This window comes from Pan paniscus, chromosome 13 (assembly GCF_029289425.2).
Source record: "Pan paniscus chromosome 13, NHGRI_mPanPan1-v2.0_pri, whole genome shotgun sequence".
NCBI lineage: Eukaryota > Metazoa > Chordata > Mammalia > Primates > Hominidae > Pan > Pan paniscus.
The window spans coordinates 85,365,479-85,382,594 of record NC_073262.2 but is presented as its reverse complement, the minus strand read 5'-3'; the positions used below and the strand labels follow the sequence as shown (position 1 = coordinate 85,382,594).

The 17,116-nt window shown below is 37.9% G+C and overlaps 1 protein-coding gene across 2 annotated transcripts in view; it reads right to left on the bottom strand.

Moving 5' to 3' along the window:
* DNAJC10 (DnaJ heat shock protein family (Hsp40) member C10) overlaps window positions 1-4,271 on the bottom strand; it is a 67,597-nt gene extending 63,326 nt beyond the window's left edge. For both annotated transcript variants that reach the window (XM_003823529.6, XM_063595232.1), the window contains exons 1-3: window positions 4,215-4,271; window positions 2,997-3,346; window positions 1,126-1,288 (exon numbers count right to left, since the gene is read on the bottom strand). In XM_003823529.6, the coding sequence (XP_003823577.3) occupies window positions 1,126-1,288; window positions 2,997-3,200 (367 nt within the window). In that variant the 5' untranslated portion in view covers window positions 3,201-3,346; window positions 4,215-4,271. The remainder of the gene's footprint in view (window positions 1-1,125; window positions 1,289-2,996; window positions 3,347-4,214) is intronic.
* Window positions 4,272-17,116: the final 12,845 nt, after the last annotated feature.

The following is a 17,116-nucleotide window of genomic DNA, read 5'->3' as shown; positions in this document are numbered from 1 at the left end:
TCTTGATATAGACTATCAAGGTGTAGAGAATATACTTGAAAATACTATTTTGAAAAAAAAAATCATATTTACTAAAAGCAAATCCTCCAGATATAAATTTAAAATACTTTATTTAGTCTAATACAGAAGCATATTCAGTTCTTAGCCTGCATTTGAGGTTAATTAATGACTAGGAGAAACACTGGGTCTCTGAACACACCTTCCTGCCTTGATACCTGTGTGTTTACAATCTCTCTTCCTTGGTTCCTTTACTTTGTTTCCTCCTTCCACCTTATTTTTTCCTTCATGTTTAAGGAAAAAAACACCTTTCGTCCTTCTCATATGGAACCTTTATTGATAATGTTTCAAGGTATTGACCTTAATGTCAACTGAAGGCCAAAACACCTTAAAACATCAATAAGGGTTCCATATGAGAAGGATGGCATTTCTATTGAATAGATCATTACTAAACTTGAAGTTTAGCCTTTCTTGGACAATATGATGCTCTAAAATAAATTGAAAGAAATTAATATTATTCAATACTAAAAAATACTGAAAGAAATATTTAGCTACCGCTAATGCAAACATATAGTCATACATCACTTACTAATGGGACACATTCTGAGAAATGTGTTGTTAGGGAATTTTGTTGTTGCAAAAACATCATAGAGTGTACTTACACAAACCTAGATAGTATAGCTTACTACACACCTAGTCTACAAATCTGTACAGCATGTTACTGCTGAATACCATAGGCAACTGTAACACAATGCTAAGTATCTTTGTATTTAAACATAGAAAAGGTACAGTAAAAATACGGTATTATAATTTCATGGGACCAATGTCCTACATACAATCCATTGTTAAGTGAAATGTCATTATGCAGTCCATGAATGCATATTTTTTATTAAATAGCAATCCTTATTTTAAAAGTATTTAACAAGATTTAACCAATACAACTTCATATCTGTACAGCTCATCTCTGTATACCAACTGACATTCCTTTTAAATTTCACTCCCACAGCAAATTAAAAGGAGCTAATCAAAGTGACGCATCTTAAATATATAAGCTAAGTGGTGAAACAGAATTCACTTTTCTTTTACTCAGATAGAACACATTTCATAAGTAATATCGTATCACCTTACCAAAATCATAACGATAATAGTTCCAGCTTTCATACTGGCCACCTTGATTATCCTCAAGTCCCTTTTCTCCATATTTGTCATACTTTTTCCGTAGATCTTCATCTTTGAGTACTTCATATGCTCTATTTATTTTTAAAAAATCGCCATGTGCATTTGGGTTATTCTGTTAAAAAATATTAGATATAATACAATTATTTCAGATACACAATCCAAGTTTCTTCAAAACATATATGTAGGTTTAATTAATCTAGTAACTTCTGGGAGACCACATACCAACATAAGGAGGGGTAATACAACATGACATGAGTTACCATGGGTTGAAATGAAGTATTTTTTAAGAAACTATAATCTTCAAAAAAAAAAAAAAAAGAGTAAGAAAAGTAATGAAATAATTGACTCTTCAAAAGGTTGACAGACGTTATCAGACCATGAGTTATTCTTCCTAAAAAATGCAGCTGAAAATAATAAGCCTGTTGAAACTCTTAATTTCATAAATATTTTTTACTCCTATAACAATTACAAATCAATACATTTGTAGGTTATTTTTCTATTTTAGGTAAAATCAACTTAATTAAAAAAGGATGTGCCCCAATCTATCAGATAATTACATAAAAGCCAGTATCAGAAACACCCCAAAATCGATCCCAGTACTTTGGGAGACTGAAGAGGGTGGATCATTTGAGGTCAGGAGATCGAGACCAGCCTGGCCAACATGGTGAAGCCCCGTTTCTACTAAAAACACAAAAACTAGCTGGGCAGTAGTGACGCACGCCTGTAATCCCAGCTACTCAGGAGGGTGAGGCAGGGGAATTGCTTAAGCCTGTGCTGCAGAAGTTGCAGGAAGCCGAGATGGCATCACTGCACTCCAGTCTGGGCAAGAGAGTGAGACCCTATCTCAAAAAAAAAAAAAAAAAAAAGAGAACAATCCAAAATCGGATCGGAAATGTTTCTTCCTTGTTACTGTGCTTCATAAAATTTGTTTCTGAAGGATGCTTTCATTTAAATAATACTCGGATGGTAGAAGGTCTACTGTCTTTTATATGGAAACTTAAAAATCATTATTTGAAATTTTAAAGAAAAATTAAAAAAAATAAAAACCTTAAATAGAATGTGGATCTTAGGAAAAGATAATCAACTAAACAATATTTAAAGAAATATTGTTTCTCTTGCTCAGCTTTATGCAATGAAAATAATCCTATTTTAAAACTTCTACCTAGAAAAAACTATAACTATGTCTTCTTGTTAATGATGAATGCTAAATCTCACTAAGAAATAATCAAATAAATTACAAAAACACCATAAAAATTAAAATGAGTTTAGTTTTGAAAGATTTACATTAATGGGTACATAAATATTTATGACTGGCATTATATTCAGCTGCTGTCAAGTATTAATTTATAAAACTTTCTAACTCTGGTTTGTGGGCTTGTGCACACACAGAAGAAAATAGTCAAAGTTAAAACATGCTATTATTAGCTATTACTTCTATTTTTAGCAAGTCATACCCTCTGAGTTTAAAAAAAATATTTTTGTTCCTGTTCTAAAACACTTGATCTTAACCTACTTTAATAAGAAAACTACTTCAACTACTTCACGGATATTATCGTTTGTTTTGGGGTTAATGTCTTTAATAGAATTGTTGGAAAATCGTCTACAAATTCAGAGGGAACTGAATTTTTGGTACTGACATTCCTTCACGGGATCCTAAATAATACAGAACATTTTGGTGCTTTTGCTTCTAGCATACAAGTTAAATTATAATTTTGACATATGATTATTCTTAAGCATTTGATCATTTAAAGCAATTTAAATAAATATCAAAATGTACCAAAAATATAATCAAATATTTTTAAAAACAAACGTTTACCTACCGGGTTTTTATCAGGATGTAACTTCAATGCCAATTTCTTGAAAGCTTGTCTTATTTCTCTACTGCTTGCAGTTTTGGATACTCCAAGTAAACTGTAAAAATCCTGATCTGTGCCCACTAAAATGGCCATATACACTATCAGAAAACAGAGAATGATCCTTTTCAAGTCTCTGATATAGTCATCTTTATTTAACCAGACTCCCATTCTCTTTCTTACGCAAGTTCTGATTTAAGTGAACATTAAGATTCACTGCTGGTTCCAGTTGATGTAATATGCAAATTTGAGAACTTCTGTCTACATTACTTCAAGGGTGAATCAAGCATCACAAATCTGTCCCCAAAAATATTAATCTAAGAAAGAAAAGCAGGCAGTTAAAATACATTTTGAACTAAACAATAATAGCACAATTTATTTATCACAGAACATGGTCAGCAATACAATCTCCATTAAATGGCAAATCAGTGTGAATGCCCCAGGTTCTATTTTTCACTCTTTCTACATCCATGTAGCTAGATTCGTGAAATCACTGAAGATAGCAGAAAAAAGGTCATGAGTGGTAGTAAGTAGCTCGCACACACACCCTCAGCAATTTATACACTGAGAAAAGACCTCTCACGAGCATCAGAACACAAAGGTGGCAATGAGCTACAGGTGCTTCCTCTTTCTACCCAGTTATAGCGTCGCCTGTAATACCTCTTCCTTTTAGCTACTTCTTTACCTCCTAAAGCTGTCTAATTTTCATTTTCAGCAGAATTCACTTGTAGGAAATGTCCTTGGGAGGGACTAGAAGGAAACATAGGGTTTTTTACTTCTCATATAACCCTACCAGAAATGACAGTGAAATATATTGTTATAATAGACAATCTACACAGCAGTCTATCTTCTTCCCGGAGTTTTCTCAGAAGGTGCTTATACTGAATTTAAGTAGAGGCCATTTTTTAAAAATAGTAGAAAAATAATTGTAAGTTACCAGTGTAATTTTATTGCAAAGTTCATGTTTGGTGTAAGTAGAAACAAAACACAAAAAGAGAAGGGAATCGGTTATTTAGACATACTCTCTGCAGGGCAAAAACAATCATTACTTCATCATATCACATTTCAACCACTATATTTTAGTTCCAAAGATATCGTAATGCTTCGAAAAATGTAACGCTCCTCGCACCTCATTTCTGTTTTTCATTTAATCCTAAATGTATATTTAAAAATTTTTCTCTTTACCTGTGAATGGTCTTCAGCTCATTTCTAATACTTCCTTTTCATTCCACAAAAATATACCTTTGAAAAATATAATGATGTAGAGATTAACAAGTATCCAAACAAGAAAACAACCATCAGAAAAAGAGAGGGCATAGTCTCAATCAACACTTTGGGATAAGATGTTTCTCGCCCAGGGGTTGTTCTCAGCGTGGGTGTGGCCGAACTGCCCGTGGCCCGAGCTACCGGGCAGGTGGAAGCGCCAGGTAAATGCAAAGCGCAAGCTTTCGCGTTGCCATCACTGCAGAGTCGGACAGGGGAGAGGGGTAAAGATGAAGACACGGGGGAACAGGGCTGTCAAGTGTTGCTGGTGTCTGAAGTCTCAGGTCGGACTTAGGGAGAAAGTGTAAGTAACTGAGAGGGAATCGCTGGGCAGAGGAAGGGTGGTGTGGATAACAGGGAGGAGGAAGGTGGGGAGCGAGAACACAATATCCAGGTCTTAAGAGCGCACAGGAAGGGAGGTTCAGGCGCTCAGCCATTCCGCCCCTCCCTGACCGGAGGGCCCAGGCCACCACCGGCTCCAGCAAAGCCCTAGCCCCGGGCCCATGCCCACCTTGCCATCGCGGGGTCGCTTCCTGTAGCTACTCCCCCATCCTCAAACCCTGGCGGCGGACCCCGCCTGGCCGAGCCCAAGCACCGCGTGCAGGAGAGAAGCACACGCACTCTCCGACGGCCCAGCCGCGGCGCACGGGATTGGTGAGGTCCAGCCACACCGGCGACTACCAGCGCGCGGCCGGCACCGGTAGGCTCCTCACGCGCCGGTCTCCACGGCGAGCCGGGGCGGGGCCTGGCGCGGAGCATTGTGGGAAAGGCGTGGAGGACGCTGCCTGGGAGACCCGCTGCGGGACCAGCGGGCGCCGCGGCGGTGGGGTGGAGAGGGCGGTGTAGGTTTAGGTTGACGTGGCGGTGTGCGCGGGATCCGGCTCCGGCTCCAACCCGGAGCTGAGGGAACTGCCCTAGCCAAGCAGCCCGCGCCCCCTCACCGGTGCGGCCGGCGCCTGCCGCGGGCGGGGAGGGTGGATGGCGAAGCCCGCCTCTTCCTGCTTCCGTTGCCAGGGTGACGGGGAAACCCAGAGGGTGGGTTTTGGGGTTGAGTTCCCTGAGAGTCTTTTAAAGGGAAGACGGAGCTTTGGAGGATTTGTCTGGGTGATGGGTGGGTGAGACCGAAAGGCGAAATTTGGCGGAGAAAGGAGAACTTGCCTGAAGCGACACTGATTGCAGTATCAGGCTCCGGACTGAAGAGGCAGTAGGAAACTTGAAGGAAATTAAAACATTTACAATTTTGTGTAAGCGTGTGTATCAACAAGCATTTGAGACTTCTACAATATTTTCTGGATTCTGAGTCATACAAGCTAGAAACTGGGGAGTTATCGTTGTTCTCTCTTACCTTGATCTCCTACTGTTATGGTACAGGAACTGCATTTTGTCCCACAGCAGTATAACAATTGAAGTGGTTATATTTACTACATTTTCTATATTTAAAAGAGAAAACCGAGCCTAGAGGATACCTGCTTATAACATCAACCCTAACATGAAATAAGTTGTGATTGGTAACAGTTTCGGGGAGTAAATCAAGTGTCAGGTTCTAAAAACTTGGAAGACTACACAGGATCTATGGCTAAGCTAATACTTGGTAGGAAAGAAGAGGAAGTAGAATGAACAAAGGCAAACATATTAGAAGCAGCCTGATGTAATAGTAGTTAATATGTCTCAGGAACTGGTCTAAGCATACATGTAGTAACTCATTTAGTCCTCCAAATAATCTTACAAGATAGTGGCTACTATATCTATTTCCCATTTGAGGAAACTGAGGCAAATATTTGAGAGCTAGGATTCACATCTAAGCAACCTGGCTTCAGAGACTATGATGTTAAGCATTATGACACAGTGTGTAACCATTTTGTTACACACTGTAACAAAATCTTAAAGTAAATTGAAAAACAAACAGAAAACTGGAAGATGAAGCAGGGACCAGATCACAGACAGGTTTTTATACCAAGATGAAGACATAGATTTCTATCTCTTAGGTGATGAGGAAGCTTTTAAAAAAGAGACTGAGATTGTATTTTAGATCATCCTGGCAGCTATTGGAGAGAGGATGCAAAGCATACAAAACTGGAGAAAGAACAGGAGAATGTTAGACAAATAGGGTAAATGCTTTAAGAGGTGGTGGGCCGGGTGTGGTGGCTCACGCTTGTAATCGCAGAACTTTGGGGGGCTGAGGCGGGTGGATCACTTGAGGTCAAGAGGTCGAGACCAGCCTGGCCAACATGGTGAAATCCCATCTCTACTAAAAATACAAAAATAAGCCGGGCATGGTGGCGCACCCCTATAATCCCAGCTACTCGGGAGTCAAGAGAATCGCTTGAACCCGGGAGACAGAGGTTGCAGTGAGCCAAGATCACACCACTGCACACCAGCCTGGGTGACAGAGCAAGACTCTGTCTTGGGGGAAAAAAAAAAGTAAGAGATGGTGATTGGTTGGATATGGGAGATAAAGGAAAGATTTAAGTTTAACTTCTGACTTCATATGGCTGAATACTACCCACTGAATGAAGATCTGTTTAGGGAAAAGATAAAGGGTTCTGACTTGGACATATCTAGTTCAAGGTTCCTAGATCATATCTTAGTGAATATACCCTGCATAAAACTCATGGGTAATGTCTAGATTGGAGAAAAAATAGGAGAAAAATCATCAGATCACCCAAAGAAAGTGTGCAGAATAAGTAAAGTTGTGGACCAAGGATTAAAACCTTGGGGAATTCTAACATCAAGAATGAAAGCACACATGGAAAAAGAATCTAAGCTTCATGAAGGTGGATTTTTGTTCATTTTATTTACTGTTATGGCTCCAGCTGTTCTTACTATATGGTAGGTACTACATAAATATTTTTTGAATGAATAAACATTAATTTGAGAAATAGGCTGAAGAAGAAGAACCCATACAGGATGTAAAAAAGAGATGATCAGAGATGGGCAAAAGGAACTAAACATCAAGGAAGTTAGAGTGAGTCAGATAAGATACTGACTGCAAGTTGTTAATTAAGTCTGGCAATTAGGAGGTTATAGGGACCTTAGTAAGCACAATTTTGGTGGATGGTAAGGCTGGAAGTTAGATTGTAGTAGACTAAAGATTGGCTAGGAGCTGAGGAAATGGAAATAGCAAGTACATATACTCTGTTCAGAGTTTGGGTGAAAAGAGGAAGGAAACTCATGTAACTAGAAGAGGATGTGGATTCCAAAGAGGAAATGCTTTAGGCTTGGAAAGGCTTGAGCAAGTTCATAAGCTGAGTAGAAGCCAAAAAAGAAAGAGGCCACAGATATGACAGGGATGGAGTCAAGAGCGCAGATGGATTGATTAATCTTACACAGTTCATTTATTTATTTATTTAGTATTATTTTTTGAGATGGAGTTTTGCTCTTATTGTCCAGGCTGGAGTGCAATGGTGCGATCTTGGCTCACTGCAATCTCTGCTTCCCAGGTTCAAGCAATTCTCCTGTCTCAGCCTCCCGAGTAGGGGGGATTACAGGCACATGCCACCACGCCTAAATAATTTTTGTATTTTTAGTAGAGACGAGGTTTCATCATATTGGTCAGGCTGGTCTCGAACTCCTGACCTCAGGTGATCTGCCCACCTCAGCCTCCCAAAGTGCACATTTAATTTATTAATTAAAGTAGTCTACTGTTCTCTGGGCTAGGTCATTAGGGTTACTGTGGTGAGCAAGGACATAGCTCTGCCCTCAGTAAGTAGGATAATAGAGGACACATCAATTATTCAAACAAATCTGTAATTATGAAGGAAGAATACATAGTGTTGTGATGTTGTGAGCTACTCTAGGGGCAAAGATTTGCCAAAGGTTTTACCAAAAATAAAAATAAAAAGGAAGAAATTTAACATATATGGGCAAAAAATTAGGCAATATTATAGTCAGATTGAACAGCAAGTGCATAGTTCTTGTACTTCAAAAGAGCATGGGTGTTAAAGGAACAAAAAGATCACCAGAATGTAGCAAGCCAAAAGGAGAGAGTCAACAAAATGGGAATGTAAAAGTAGACAGGGACAAGATGTAGTTTATTTTAAGGAGTTTGGGCCTTTTCCTATGAGCAATGGGAAGCCACAGAAGTGTTTAAACAATGCAATGTCATTACAGTATTGAATTATTTAATTTAAAAAAACTGAGCCAGGCGCGGTGGCTCATACCTGTAATCCCAGCACTTTGGGAGGCCGAGGTGGGCGGATCACGAGGTCAGGAGATTGAGACCATCCTGGCTAACACAGTGAAACCCCATCTCTACAAAAAATACAAAAAATTAGCCAGGCGTGGTGGTGGGCTCCTGTAGTCCCAGTTACTCAGGAGGCTGAGACAGGAGAATGGCATGAACCTGAGAGGCGGAGCTTGCAGTGAGCGGAGATCAGGCCACTGCACTCCAGCTTAGGCAACAGAGCAAGACTCCGTCTCAAAAAAAAAAGAAAAAAATGGAAAAGAATTTCAAAGTTACAAGAATGTTAAGTGTATAGAACAAGTAATTTTGTTTCCTCAACCATTTGTGAGTAAGTTGTTAACTTCTTGTCCCGTTGTCTCCCAAAAGTGGTTTATATTTTTTAACAAACAAGGACATTCTCCTTCATAACCAAAACACAATCATCAAAATCCAGAAATTAACATTGATGTCTTATTACCATCTAATCCTCAGGCCCCATTTAGGTCTTGCCAATTGTCCCAATAACATCTTTGCGGTACAAAGATCTACCTGGCAACTACTTGTTTCAATTTAGTGTCCTGATATTTCAGGCTCCCTCAGTTGGAAACAGTTCTTCAGTTTTTCCTTGACTTTTAAGACTTTGACACTTGTGAAGAATATAGGCCAATTATTTTGTAAATGTCTTTCTGTGTCAGTTTGTCTGATGTTTCCTCACGATTAGATTTAGGTTATGTATTTGGGAAGAATCTAACAGAACTGACCCTATGGTCTATCCATTGCAGGCTGCAAATTTTGATTCGTCTCATTGTTGGTAGTTTTAACTTAGATGGCTTCATTATAGAGATGTCTGAGAGGCTTTTCTATGGCAATGTTACATTTCTCCTTTTGTAATAAGTCCTTTATTGGAGGTGCTTTGAGACTCTATGAACATATTCTATTCTTCATCAAACTTCCAATTTATTCATTGATTTATATTATTATGGATTCATGGATTTTTTTATTCAATGGGTTAAAATCCATTATTACCATTTATTTAGATGTTTAAGTAGTTCTAGATTGGACCAGTGGGAATTCTTTCAAGCTGGCTTATGTGTCGTTTTGACAATCCCATCATTCTTTGGGTATGCTTATTTTAGTGCACAATAAGATGTTCGAGGCTCATCCAGGACTTTTCCTGGCTCAGCCATTATACTAGCCATTTCTCTAAGAAGCCTTGGTTCTTTGGAAGAATGGTATTTACATGGCAAGAGCTAGGTCCTAGGCATGCATCATAATCTGGGGCTGCTGTTGCTTCCAGGTCTTCTCGGTGGACAAAGGTAGAGAATATATGTATATGTATATACACATACACACATACTCACACATATACACCTTCACATTTACATATGTATAAAACTGTGAGTTTACACCAATATTTCCAATTGCAATGTAATATCACAGGTGTCAGATTTATTTTAGTTTTTCCTTTCCATAAATGTAGCTCTTCTGTCTGACAATAAGAAAACTGGTTCTCGTTATCACTGAATGAGTATGTATACATAACCAATCTTCTATTGCTGATGCTCCCCATCATCCCCTGTGTGATTGCCCCGCTACCTTATACTGGATTGCTCACCTGAGCAGATGCTCTGTTTACTCCACTCAGGTTCCAACCTATTCCAGGCTGTTCTCTGGGAGGGACACACATCTCATTCTCAAAGGGTTCCAATACACAGTGACTCACCCTCACTGCCTTATATGAACACTCTCCTCACACTGATTGGGTTCTGACACTGCTCAGCCTCTCTTCTCATGGCTTTGGTCTTAATTATTCAAGATGGGGAAGGGCATGATTATTTTGTAATAATTGTTTTAGCTAAAGTTTGAGGAATATGTTGGAGGAGAGCAACAAAAGATAGAGGAAAACTGGCTAGGATACTACTGAAATAGCCCAGGTGAGAGATGACAATGGCTTGGACTAGAGTAGAGTTAGCATAGATGTGGAGAAATAAACAGATTCGAGAAAAATGTGGAACTCATGTTCATTGCAGCAATATTCACAAGAGCCAAGGTATGAAGACAACTTAAGTATCCATTGACAGATGAATAGATAAAGAAAATGTGGTATATATACCATGGAATATTATTCAGCCGTAAAAAAGAAGGAAACCCTGCCATTTGTGACAACATAGATAAATGTGGAAGACATTACATACACTGAGTGAAATAATCCAAATACAGAAAGGCAAACATTGTATAATCTTACTTATCTGTAGAATCTAAAGAGTAAAACTCACAGAAGCAGAGAGGAGAACAGTGCTTGCCAGGGGATGTGGTGGAGGGGAAAAGGAGAGATGGTAGTCAAAAAGAACAAACTTTAAGTTGTAAGATGAATATGTTCTGGGGATCTAATATACAGCCTAGTGACTATAGTTAATAATATATTGTCTCCTATAATTTGGTAAGAGAGCAGATTTTAAGTGTCCTCACCATGCACACATGCACACACACATAACTGAGTGGTGATAGATGTGTTAATTCATTCAACTGTGGTAATCAGTATAGAATATATATCCAATCATGTTGTATATGTTGAATATACACAGTTTTTATTTGTCAATTAAGTATTTTAAAATTAAAAAAATGTAGAAGGTAATATGGGCCAGGTGCAGTGGCTCACGCCTGTAATCCCAGCACTTTGGGAGGCCAAGGTGGGCGGATCATAAGGTCAGGAGATCGAGACCATCCTGGCCAACATGGTGAAACCGTATCTCTACTAAAAATACAAAACTTAACTGGGCGTGGTGGTGTGTGCCTGTAATCCCAGCTACTCGGGAGTCTGAGGCAGGAGAATCGCTTGAACCAGGGAGTCGGAGGTTGTGGTGAGCCAAGATCATGCCACTGCACTCCAGCCTGGCAACAGAGCAAGACTCTGTCTCAAAAACAAAAACAAACAAACAAACAAAAGAGAAGGCAGTAGGTACAATTTGGTGATAAATTGGTCATGATGGGGAAGAGAAAGATGTTTGAAGACACATCTCTACTTCAGATAATTGACATCAAGGATGTCCACTTGCTTGGGAAACCAAGGCCTTGCCAGTCTCAGTGTAATAAATCAAAACTCAATACAACAGCACCATGATATATGTATGAGATATGTTATTACAAAGAAAGCATTTCATTTCATTTTTTCAGTTTCATTTGGAGAAATGCTACTCATCTTTCAAGACCTAGTTCATGCTTCTTCTGAAAATCATTTTGTAAGCTCCAGCTAAGCATATTTGATCACTCCATCCTTTACTATTGCATTTATCACCATATATTATAATTACGTTTCATTGGTTGGTCTACTATACTGAATTCGTTGAGATCAGGAATCTGGTTTTGTTTATCTTTCCTTCAATGCCTAGCTAGAACAGTGCTTGGCATGTATTCAATACATGCATTAGGATGAAATGAAGAATAAATGTTTATTATGTACAAAGAAGTAAGAGTGGACCTTTGTTCCTAAAGTTATTATGTCTGGCCCGGTGGGAGTAGGTGAAGAACAAACAATTGATATGTAAAAATTGTCAAATGAATTATATGAGCAATATGGTCCCAAAAGACTTAATTTGGGGCTGAAGTGCTTAGAGGAGAATTAAAGGAAAGTATGGGTGTTTCTAAATTTTTTTTTTTTAAGAAAAAGAATTCCTCAAAAGATTTGGAATTTTAGAACCAGATACAATCTTTGAGATCATGAAGTCTATTCCTTCAATTCATAGAGGAGGAAACTGAGGCTCAGGAAGACTGATGAGTGACTTGCCTAAAGATACTCAAATGTAAATAGATGACATAGGAACATAACCTGTGGTTCCTGTTTTTTTTGACCAGTATGAAATAATGATCATCAAAATAACCAAAACTTACATCTGCTTTATAATTCTCAGATACTATTTTAAGCACTTTAGTTATAGTAATACATTTAATTGTCACAACAGCCCTATGAGGTAAATGCTGTTATTAAGTCAATTTTACTGATGAAGAAGCTGACACAAAGAGAGGTTTAGCCACTTGCCAATGTCACACTGTTAGTAAGCGGTAGAATTTGGATTCCAACATAGGTAGTAATATGGTTTGGCTCTGTGTCCCCACTCAAATCTCATCTCGAACTGTAATCCCCATGTGTTGAGGGAGGGACCTGATAGGGGGTGATTGGATCATGGGGGTGGTTTCCCCCATGCTGTTCTGTGATAGTGAGTTCTCAGAGATCTGATGGGCTTCTGAAGAAGGTGCTTGCTTCTCCTTCACATTCCAGCCATGCAGAACTGTGAGTCAATTAAACCTCCTTCCTTTATAAATTACCCCGTCTCAGGAAAGTTCTTTAGAGCAGTGTGAAAACTAATACAGGCAGTGTAGCTCTGGAGCCCACAAAGAATACCAAAATTAGTTAACTGAAATATTTGTGACAGCACTTACTTAAGTTAGCAGAGGCATTATTTTCATATATTTTTTTCATAATAACATAATAACTTATTGTTATGGTTTGGCTGTGTCCCTACCCAAATCTCATCTTGAATCGTAGCTCCCAAAATTCCCACGTGTTGTGGGAGGGACCCGGTGGGAGATAATTGAATCATGAGGGCAGGTTGCAAAGCTAGTAGGGGCAGAACTGGAATTTGAATCTGGGGAGCCTAGTCCTAAACTGTGTATTTTTAATTAACATGTAATAATTGTGCATGTTTATGGGGTACAGAGTGATATTTTGGTACATATATATAATATGTAATGATCAAATCAGGGTAAATAGCATATCCATCACCTTAAACATTTATTATTTCTTTGTGTTGGGAACATTCAAAATCTTCTCTTCCAGTTATTTGAAAATATGCAATAAATTATTGCTAACTGTAGTCACTCTACAGTGCCATAGGACATTAGAAGTTAGTCATCCTACCTAGCTGTAACTTTGCGTATCTTACCCAACCTCTCCTTATTCTCTCCTCCCTGCTACCCTTTCCAGCCTCTAGTAACCACAATTTAATTGCGACTTCTACCTAGACTGTACTTTTGATATGGGGGTAATGCTGGACTCATAAAATGAGTCAGGAAGTGTACTCTTCTCCTGTACTTGCAGAGAGAGATTTATTTTATTTTTCCCTTAAGTATTTGATAGAATCCATGGTGAATCCACCTGGAGTTTTCTTCCTGGGATGGTTTTTATATGACTTAAAAATTATGTATGTAATTTCTTTGCTAGATATAGGACCATTCAGTTTTTCTATTTCTTTTTGAGTCAGTGTTAGTAATTTGTGTCTTTTAAGAAATTTTTCTATTTCATCTAAGTTGTCGTATTTATTACTATAAAATTGTTCTCACAGTTCCTTTATTATCTTTTAGCATCTGGGGAATCTGTAGTGATATTCCTGTTTCACTCTTGACATTGGTTGTTTCTGCTCTTTCTCATTTTTCTTAATCAAACTATTGACTGATCCATTTTATAGATCTTTTCAAATAATCTGCTTTTGATTTAATTGATTTTTATTTTTCTCTTTTCTAGTTTGATTGTTTTCTTATCTTTATTTACTTTTTCCTGCTTATGTTGGGTTTAATCTTCTTTTAAATTTTTTGCCTTTTAAGCTGGAAATTTAAGTTACTGATTTTGGATATTTCTTCTTTTCTGGGATAAACAGTTAAAGTTCTAAATTTCTAAGTACTGTCTTAGTGGCATCCCATAATTCCTGATGCTTGTGTTTTTATTCTGATTCAGTTCACAATATTTTCTAATTTCCCTTGTAATTCTTCTTTGGCCATGGGTTATTTAAATATAACAGGGGGAATAAACTAGTATCTCCCTCAAAGAATCCTGTAGGGCACAAGGAACAGTGGATTATTGTAGAAGTGAAGTGCTTTCAGAACAGTGCCTGACCATTACTGCTATGCATCAGCCATTGTTTTCACTGCCAGTTTTACTTTTGGGTTTCTTCATTCTACTTTAAAGAGAAAACAGAATTTTCTGTTACCTCTGCTGCTATAAACCCTGGAACATATTTAAGTTACTGCTTACTCTTTCATACTCCTTTGTTACTACCAGTGTGAAATCAGAATGCCCAGGCTTTCGCACATTTCTAGCATGTAATTGGTCTCTTTGATTAACCAGACACTGTGGAACCATGATTTGTTTTTTGCAACTTCTGCTTGCTTTGGAAGCCATGTGCCTTTTCAGATTTGGTAGCCAGAACATGAAAACAAAGAAAGAACATGGGTTGGGTGTTAACAACAAAACAATACAAAACAACTTGTTTCTGTGATTGTCTTTTTAAATCAGAAAAGTTTACTTTGGTCACCTTGAAATATATTACTCATTTCAACCAGTTTCAAGTTATATGATTCACTCCTTCTTGGTTAGCATGTTTTAGACCTAAAGGAATTTATTTACTAAATGCTCTTTCCAGGGGCATTTTCCTCCTCAACATTGTAAAACATCAAACAGAACTGAATGTGTCTTTGCCCAAATTAACATAATCAAAAGTAAGATGAAATAAAAATTTCAAATTTCAACTTCAGGCTAATATGCTGAGAATCCTACTCAATGTTGAATGGAGATGCTAAATAAATAGGACAAGCATTCTCTGTCCCTAAAGGAGGGAATAGAATTTCAGAGAAGGGAGTAGGCGCTAAGAGGCTCTTTGAGGTTTAAAGACACTGAACCACTGTTTCCCTGTGTCTAGATCTAGGTACAAATGCCTGACCTGCTGATGGCTTTTGGATTTGTTATACCTGATAGTCAACATCTCACATTTGACTATAGGCTTCTATTCTATTCTCCATTTAAAGGTTTTAATTTCTCTAATAGTCAGATTTAGGTTTAACAATTCCGTTGGCATAACTGACCACAAAGTCTTGTATGTCTCCTGTCACTAGCAGTAAATCATTTAAGGCAGTTATTCCATTTGTAAGAAATTATCATTGCATAATAATGAAATCAGTAATATTCTGCAACTAAATATAACTGTTTAACTCTACTGTCATGAACTTTTTTGTTTTTAAAGACTTAGCCCTCAGCTGAGTGCAGTGGCTCATGCCTGTAGTCCCAACACTTTGGGAGGCCAAGGCAGGTGGATCATTTGAGGTCAGGAGTTCAAGACCAGCCTTGTCAACCTGGCAAAACCTGGTCTCTATGAAAAATACAAAAATTAGCTAGGCTTGGTGGCGCATGCCTGTAACCCCAGCTAGTTGGGAAGTTGAGGCAGAAGAATCGCTTGAACCTAGGAGGCGTCAGTTGCAGTGAGCTGGGAAGATCACACAACTGCACTCCACTCCAGCCTTGGTGACAGAGCGAGATTCCGTCCCCCAAAACAAAAAAAAAAAAGACTTAGCCCTCATGAAGATTAATTTATAGCCCAAAGACCTAATCTACTCTTTGTAAAAATGTTTTCATCAATGGCTTTGGTTTTCTTAATTAGCATATTAATTAGTTAAATAAGCTAAAGGGTAGACTGCCACCAAGTCGATGGCAGCAAACATATTGTCACTATGCTTGTCTCCTTATATGCCCTCAATAATTGTTTTTGTTCACTTTGTAAAAATGCCACTGAGCCAGCAGAAGATGTCACCCACTATTAATTAGGCTATGTGAGCTGCCATATTTATACTGGGAAAGAAAAGGGAGAAAAACTCCACATCATATAGAATTTTTGTTTAAAAAATTATCATACATGAGATTTGGCCCTTCAGGACACCTGGAGGTTTTCACATGGTACATTTTTAAAGTTAAACCTTTTGTTTGATTTTGTTTCTACTTTATCAATTTGACAGTTGCAGAAGTAAGAGAACTATAGGTTGTGGTTTGCCACATTCTCCAGGATCTATCTAAGAATTAAGAAAAAATACTGTTTTTAAATACTTTAGTCAATCACTAGGACAAACGTGTATATATCTAATCCAGGAGTCCATAGAGTACGATCTAGGGACTGTTGGGGACCCCCGAATTCTTTCCAGGGCTTTGTGAGGTTAAAACTACTTTCATGATGATTCTTTTATCCACTTTCATTCTTAAATATACAATGAAGTTTTCCACAGACTATGTGATGTTGTGTGATACCACAGTAGATTGAATGTAGACACAGATATGAAAATCTAGTTGACCTTTATAAAGCCAAACATTAAGAGATTTGCAGAAAGGTAAAATGCTGCCATCTTACTCATTAATTTTGGGGAAAATTTTTCACAAATATATATGTTAATATGTAATGGATTATTTTTAAATAAAGTAATAAACGTTTTAAATTTATGTTTTAATTTCTAATATGGTAAATATTTGTAGACACAGCACATATAAACAAAGATTACAAAGAAAATTCTTACTTTGACCTTCCTCTCCCAAGAATCATATATTTAGATTTTTGCCTAACTTCCTAATACATTTTAACAACCTTAACTCTATTTTTAGTTCATGGATCTTATTATGCCTTTTCCCCCTAGCCACAGATTCACTGCCAGATCAATTACCTTGAATTCTGAATTTCACAGAGCCCTGAATAGCTGCAGCAACTTCGTGACTTGAGAGGCAAAACTACTGGAGAGGTATGAGTGAGGAGCTATTAGTAGGAACAGGGAGCTTTAAAAAACTTGAGTTTTGTTTTTGTTTTTGTTTTTTCCAGACGGAGTGTTTCTCTCTTGCTGAGACTGGAGTGCAGTGGCG